This window comes from Nicotiana tabacum, chromosome 9 (genome assembly GCF_000715075.1).
Source record: "Nicotiana tabacum cultivar K326 chromosome 9, ASM71507v2, whole genome shotgun sequence".
Classification (NCBI taxonomy): domain Eukaryota; kingdom Viridiplantae; phylum Streptophyta; class Magnoliopsida; order Solanales; family Solanaceae; genus Nicotiana; species Nicotiana tabacum.
This window is the reverse complement of record NC_134088.1, coordinates 102,268,652-102,276,420: the sequence shown is the minus strand read 5'-3', so window position 1 is coordinate 102,276,420 and position 7,769 is coordinate 102,268,652. Positions and strand designations below refer to the sequence as shown.

Genomic DNA, 7,769 nt, shown 5'->3' with positions numbered 1-7,769 from the left:
CAAGCCCAGCTCCGAGTGCAATGTCTACGAGGGCAAGAATGAAAGCAATGATAAAGAACAAGTAAAGATGTTTAATTGAGAACGAAAGTAAAATATAGCATATGCTTGCAAAACATTTCGTGTGTTACAATGGCTGCTGAGCCTCCTATTTATAGCTATACCTAGGGAAACAAGATCCTAGGATCAAGCCCCACTTAAATAATAATAAAAGAGACATTGATGAGTATGTAATGACAGGCGATGAATGTAAATATTCTCTATAATGGCTGCTCATTTAATTTTAGAGAATATTCTCTCATTGAATGTTATCCAATGGTAAAATACTCGATCTGCTCCCGCTGACTACGTTCCCTTTGGGCTTTACCCGATGATGTCCGCAATTGTTGTATCCGATATTGGTTGCTACTTGACTTGTCTTTTGCCTATCTTCGGTTCCATGTGTCATGCTACTATTTGACCATTTATTATAAGCCAATTTTACCCATAAAAAAAGCATATGTTTTCCATTATATAGTTCAAAAATTGAGGCCAATTATAAGGATTTGAATTGATATCATCTTCAATTCAGATAATACTAGTACTTTACATGTCTGATGTCTCCCTTGAATTAATCTTGATAAATCTTTTGCCTTGGCTGCTTCAAAACATCAAAACTCATCAAAGAAGCTCAAGAAAGGCAAAATAAAAAAAAGCTCTTAATTAGCTTCATGGAGTGATGACCTTGAAACACGTCATTACAACCTTTTTCTTTGTCTTTAATTTTTTTATCTTCATCGAAAAGTAAAACCAAAAAGTCTGGTCACCAGCTAGGGCTGTGCATAATTTGATAAATACCGAATTACCGTACCGAAATCAAAAATTTTGGTATTTAGTATTCGATATTTTGGTATTCGGTATGGTATTTGGTTTAAGTTTTAAAAAATATGGGTATTAGGTATGGTATTTGGTATTTTAAAATGAAATACTAAAATACCAATACCGTACCGAAATATATATTATATTACACAATACACATATTATTAATTATAACATAAATATAAAAATCTAAAATTTTACTTTTCGTTATTCTCTAAGTTCATCAATTAACTCTAAGCAAGTAACAAGACATTTCTAATGATCACATTTATTCTTTTATGTACACTTTTCTCTCTCTATGTTGATATTTGTTAGTTTTGGACAAAACTTTTGTCAACAAATATTTTTAGTTTTGTACTTTTAAGTACTTTAATTTACAATATTAGAGTCTATGACTCTTTGTACTAGTTAGTATTCAAATCCAATAAACCGAAATTACCAAACCGAATAAGCCGAAACCGAAACCGAAACCGAAAGGAGAAAAACCGAACCATACCGAATTTAATTAGGTACGGTATTAGTATTGCATTTTAAGAAACCGAATACCGAAAATACCGAACCGAAATATCTAAATACCGTATCGTACCGTGTCGACCAACGAACACCCTTTCACCCGCCCGGGTCTTTTTGGTATGCCATCCTTTTCTCCTTCTTTTTTGTACATTCTTGGCAGCAGAAACCTCGGTTGATGACCATTCATTTTGGTTTTACTTTTGAGAAAGATAGAAAGAAAGACAGAAAAGGGCCATGACCCACTTCAATGATAAAGGTAAAACCGCAACGATATCTGAGACATACAGAATAATGAACAAGCTCAACATTTTACCACTCCACTAAAGCTAATGAAGAGCTATCTTTCTATTTCCCTTTTTGAGCTTTTTCTTTTACTTGAGTCACCTTGATTTGCACTTCGATACGTATTCCTTCTTTATAGCTACCACGAAACAACCAATTAAAAGTTTCTGGGCAGTTGAATTGATTGTGATTTGCCTTAATTAAGCTGAGTACCCGAACATAAGTTTCGGTCAACTGGTTTTGTCTAGTTGCAAATGCATTCTTTACTCTTTAGCCAGCCCATGGTTTGAGAAAAAACTAATATGATGCAAAATGATTGTAGAACGAGACAAAAAAAACTATTATAATAATATCATTATAAAGAGCAGCCCGATACACTATGCTCCCGTTATGCGCGGGGTTCGGAGAAGGACCGGATCATAAAGGTTTATTGTACGTAGCCTTACTTTGCATTTCTGCAAGAGGCTGTTTCCACGGTTCGAACCCGTGACCTCCTGATCGCAACACCAATATGATCATTCAATTTTTTCCCCTTTTAAATAACGTAATAGATTGCCAAAGTAACTACAATGTTCCATTCGATTAAGATGACAATCATGGTAGAAAGAGATTGTAATAAAATCTTTATTATCTCAGCATAATTAGTTGAAGTATAATCAATATATGAAACTTTATCTGAAGTGTGCGATCATTATTCATTTCATTTAAAAGCGCTAGTTTAAAGTATTATTACATAATTATGTCTTCAACAATTTAAAATATGATTCTCGATTAGGCTAATCGCTTCATAACCCCAGGGAGGTGAATATTAATGAAAGTAATCTTCCCATTTTATGCATCTTGGATCAAAGCTGAGCACATCATCCATGTTGCATTCTTTCATTGCCATTCTCAACCTCTCGGTATTAACATCATCAAAGCTGAAAACATGTATATGTTTGTTTACAGATTATGATACATGTTGTATTAATAATAGAGTTAATTAAATAATAAACCACTGGAAAATTATTAGGCAAAGAGGTGAAGATATAGAAATTGTAACATGCACATACCTTCCAAGGAAAATTAAGTATGGTCTGTGCAGTTCAGATAGACGTATAGCTCTATCAATCTTCCTTCTCAAATTTTGGTAGGTTCCATCAATAAGATAGTACCATGATAATAGATTTGCCAATTCTAGAATCTAATACACATGAAAAAACAAGTTAATTAGTGCTAAAAGTGTCTCATAAGAATAGGAACACATATATGGTTATAACCATAAAGGGTCATATTAATTAACTTAACATTTTAGCCATAAATCTGGACGACTAACCATATATAAACTCATTATGTAATCAGTCAAGTTTCTGAACTCGAGTATTTCATGTTTGATTGTGTTGAAGAAATAATTAAGTAAATAAGAAGTGTGACCTCTCTAACATTTTATGCTTTGGTTGAGATGATAATGCATTTCAACGTATATGGTATCAAAACAGGCAGAGGTTCTAGGTTCAAGTTTCAATGTCACTCATTATATAAAAAAAAAAAAAAAAAGAATTTTCATGTGTTCGGTTCGTATATAAAAGATCTAAGCCAACAAGTGAGAGGGGTATTGAATAAATAATTAAGTAAATAAGAATATGCAGATATTGACAACGTTGTATCGAGAATAAACCTTTAACAATGGCCAATAATATCTTGAAATGTATGTTCGAAAGCTATCCATGTTGTTAAATGTTGTAATCTCCTTCACTTTGATGATGTTCCCATCTTTGTCGATCCATGGATTTTTGGTGAAATAATGATGTAAGAAAAGTGGAATATTTACTAGTTTTAAGGGATTTCTTTTAGACGAACTGATGTGATATATGAATTCTTGAGATGATTCAATATTTCCATGAGCTACAATTGCTGCAAGGATAGAATTCACCACCATGTCACCTGGAATCTGTAATTGGCAAAAGGTTAAAAATATTATTCCTTCTGTTCCATTTTAGAAGGCACGTTTCTTTTTTTAATAAGTTTGGTAAAATTATATTACGTTTCTATATGTAAAAACCATTATTGGCATGCTATATAAAGGGGAGGAGGCAGAAGCCAAGCTACGCGTTTAACCAAATTCAGTAGTTTTTGCTCAAATAATATATTTATATTAAATAAATTATTAAATATGTACACATATTAATTTATTAATCTAGTCATTAACACTTGAAGCCGTCGTTGTAAAATTCTGAACCCATAAGGTTAAAATTCTAACTCTGCATTTGCTTATAACTATAGAAATTTCATGACATATTTAAGAATAAATTCTACGGATATTTATCATGTTCCAAAAGTCTTCTTTTTTTAGTTTTACTTCCTTAAACTCCGAACCTAGAAAAGTATAGCTATATTAAATGCAACTGATGTATTATAGTAGTAACTTGAACTAGAGAGTATGGATTGAACAAGTATAGAAAGCACATACCAGGTCTACATTTGTGTTTGGGTCACCAAGGAAGACATTTGATATACCTTTACCATATGCCAGAAAAAAGGAATCCACTGTTCTGCAGTAGTTGCAAAAAATTTTTTTTTTTATATATATATATATATATATATATATAAAACCATATTCTGCCTTAATTATATGCTGTGCTTTAGAAGCAAAATAATAATAAACATCAATTGACAGACTTACTTTACTCCTTCAATCCATCCGGGAAATGGTTCATAATAAGTGCTAGTTATGATTGTTGGACGTATTATAACAAGTTGTAAATTTTCCTTCAAATGTCCTAAAAGCATCTCTCCCATTGCTTTTGTGAAGGAATATGTGTTTGGCCACCCATGCAAAGTTGCCCTAAATGATCAATATAAGCCATGTTAATTTGGGCAATTAAAATAATTGCTATAAGTTGTTGCATCAATAAAGATCCGAGTTTAACGTTTATATACTGATAGTATCAATTTTTTTTTTTTTACATTTTCAGTATATATAAATGAAATCATAAAAAGCTAAAATATTATTTTAGAAATCCGCGCTATCATGAGTTGTGACTTTTGCAAACCTTTGAATGCCTAGATCTCTCATGGACATTGTCACTTCCTTTGATGTGAAGTTTTGAGCTCCAAGTTCTTTAAGTTTGTCTTCTATCACCTTCTTCTCCACATCAATGTCTAAGTACAAGTGTTTGTTGAGTGTCTCACCTAATCTGAATGATTTCTCTGCTATAACTCCTTCCCCTTCCCCACAAACATAAGCTGCGACAGGAAGAATGAAAAAGATTAAACTATTATTACAAGTTTCAAGAAGCTTAGCAATTAAAGATATAAATAAACAAAATTATAGATAAAAAATGTCATACTTGGTGTAATATATCTCATAATTATGCTGTAGTAATTAGACTATTGAGATAAATATTTCTCATAATTATGATAATATATGAATCTTATGATTTAAGACTGACCAGTGGATACGTGAACAAGAATTTTCAACTTTGCACATCTTTTAGCGAACTTGAGGACATTGACTGCACCTTGGACATTGGTTTTCATAGCAATATCATACCTACACGAGAAAAAAAAAAGAAGGGAAAACAGTGAAAAATATTTGGGGGGGGGGGGGGGTGAGGAATAAATGAAATATCATGCATTGAAATACTTCCATTTTACAACAACTACTACCTCTCATCAAATCTAGTACTTGCAGCTGAGTGTATGATAGTATCAATTTCTTTGAACATTTCATCTTTCATTTCCATGTTTTCAATCCCAAAATCTTCGAATGAAACGTCACCAGCTACTGGAAATACCTTCTCTTCTATGAGATTGTTTAGTTTTGCACCTAACTTTTCTCTTAGAACATTAAACAATTCAGCCTGCAAAATCTGTGAATGAAACTTGTAATATATTATTCATGTCTTTCTCTCCACAATAATGCATTCAACAAAATAACTTCTATCATATAGATAATTTTTTTTTTAATCAACTGAGCATTTTATTCATCTCCCAAAAAACAAAAACCAGCAATTACATTTGAGCAGAGGGGTTGTTATACTACCAACAACTATATATATAGTGACCATGAGAAATAGCTTCCACTACTCTAGTTACAAAATGAGATGAATTAAATGCGTCGGGTATGTGGATACATAACTCAATAGTTGCCATGAAATATGTAGTATCCAATCTATACAAAAGATGTGAGCTATATTCAGCTAAGTCATACCAAAATAAATCAATACTAATGCTAAAAAAAAATCAATCTATACTAGGAAGTAGGAATGACAATAGTATTGTACATTTATTCTTTTAGTTTTGCATTGGTTTAGATAGTGAAAATGCATAACTTATTTTTATCATTATTTAGTCATGTAATTAATACTTAGTACTTATTTTAGCATGACTTAGTAATTTTAGATTATGTTTATTTTCATTATGTATTATTAATTAACAATATTTATTTTATGCATAACGACCGTTAGCTCCTAGGTTCGAGTCACGCTGGAGGGGAAGTGTGGAAACACTATAGATCCTCCTAAATTAGGAGGAGTTTTAAAAAAAAAAGTCCCATGAAATAGTTGAAGTGCCCAAATACCATCATTATTAAAAAAATATTAATAACTTTAAAAGTCTATAGAAGACCAAAATAAATAATAAGTGATCGAGGAAAAATTAAAATAAAAACTAAATGCAGTTAATGGATTTAAATCTGGGTAATTAAAATTTAGACTTTCATTAAATAGAAAGAAACACTGCCCTTAATATTTAACATTTACCACAACATTAATTCTTGTTTAAACCAAATGATCTATTTAAGTTGGTACTAGCAAGTAATAATCAAATTCTAAATTAAAAAAATAGATATTTAGTACCTCTTCTTTAAAGCGTATTCTGGCTGATTTGGTGTCCGAACCTCTTAGTAGAAGGAATAGCTTTTTCACGTTTGGTTGAATTCGGAGTATCTTCTCCACCAGAACTGCATTACAAAATAAAGGATGTATAAATTTTTTAATTGACATATGGCAATAGGTACAGTAATTTGGAATAGACATAATAACCTGATTATATTATATTGATAATTTAAAATAATTTGAATTATCAGTACATATATAACATATATATAGAGAGAGGGCGAGAGTATCCGCACTCTTTGCAAGGAAACCAGTAGCACCCGTAATGAAAATAGTTTTTCCTTCTAGAAATTGTTCTATTTTAGATGATTCCATGGGTAATTAAGGAATTGGGCAGCTAAATTTTGTGGAAAGACTTTGTGAGATGATTATCTAATTTCACAAAATAAAACACTGATATTGAAAATGATAGTTGATATGAACTCATGCACTCATCTCCCAATATTTATAGGCAAACAAGAAGATTAACAGAGTAAATGATTTGGTTATGTTTCTGTTCTGCAATTAATAATGCTGTAGATTGTTCCTTACCTAAAGTTTAGGTCACCTTAACAATTAATCATCCGTACGTGCAGGAGCCTAAAATCCTAGTGGTATTAGTGGGAGTTTTTCACTCAATAAATGATTCTTGTTAGTCTCTTCATTCCCTCACGTAATATAATAGAAATATTTAAGAAGATAAATAAATGAAAGGAGTGGAAGCAAATATTTAAAATTAATAGTAGCGGCCAAGATTATTTTTTTTTGGCCAAAAGTTTTTTATTTTTATTTTTTTGTCAATTTTTTTTTTTTAAAGTTAAGATGTTTGGTCAAGCCCTCCATTTCTAGGAAGATTGTGTCCAGGATCTAATAATCTAAGCCTTGTTTCTTTGGTCGACTTGTATTAGCATGTGCTTTATTACGGGATGCTAACCCGGCCACCTAACCTAGAAGGTCAAAATCAGGCTGAGCATAGGTTCGAATCCACCGATCCTACAAGAACCTAGACTCGCTCTGAGTTACTCCCTCTAATGCCCTGACTCTCAGTCTCAATCAAGTAAGAAAGGGACCCCTTTTAGCTAGAAGAAAAAAAGTATTTTTGAGTAGAAACAGAAGCCGTATTTAAAAAACAGAAAAAATAGCTTCTTTCTAAAAATACTTTTTAAAAAAGTAATTTTAAGAAAAATACACTTAGAAACACTTTTTAAAAGTTTGGTCAAACACTAATTGATGCTCAAAAGTGATTTTTAAATTAATTAGCCA

General features: G+C 31.5%; 1 protein-coding gene across 1 annotated transcript; it reads right to left on the bottom strand.

Annotated features, from left to right (window-relative positions):
* Positions 1 to 2,320: 2,320 nt before the first annotated feature.
* LOC107786896 (alcohol-forming fatty acyl-CoA reductase) lies at positions 2,321 to 6,944 on the bottom strand. The gene is given in 11 exon segments (XM_016608412.2): positions 2,321 to 2,460; positions 2,462 to 2,570; positions 2,703 to 2,833; positions 3,308 to 3,580; positions 4,100 to 4,181; positions 4,313 to 4,474; positions 4,683 to 4,875; positions 5,082 to 5,182; positions 5,299 to 5,501; positions 6,489 to 6,592; positions 6,764 to 6,944. Coding segments are annotated over 11 exon segments (1,476 nt in total). The 5' UTR covers positions 6,843 to 6,944; the 3' UTR covers positions 2,321 to 2,421.
* Between the last annotated feature and the right edge of the window lie 825 nt (positions 6,945 to 7,769).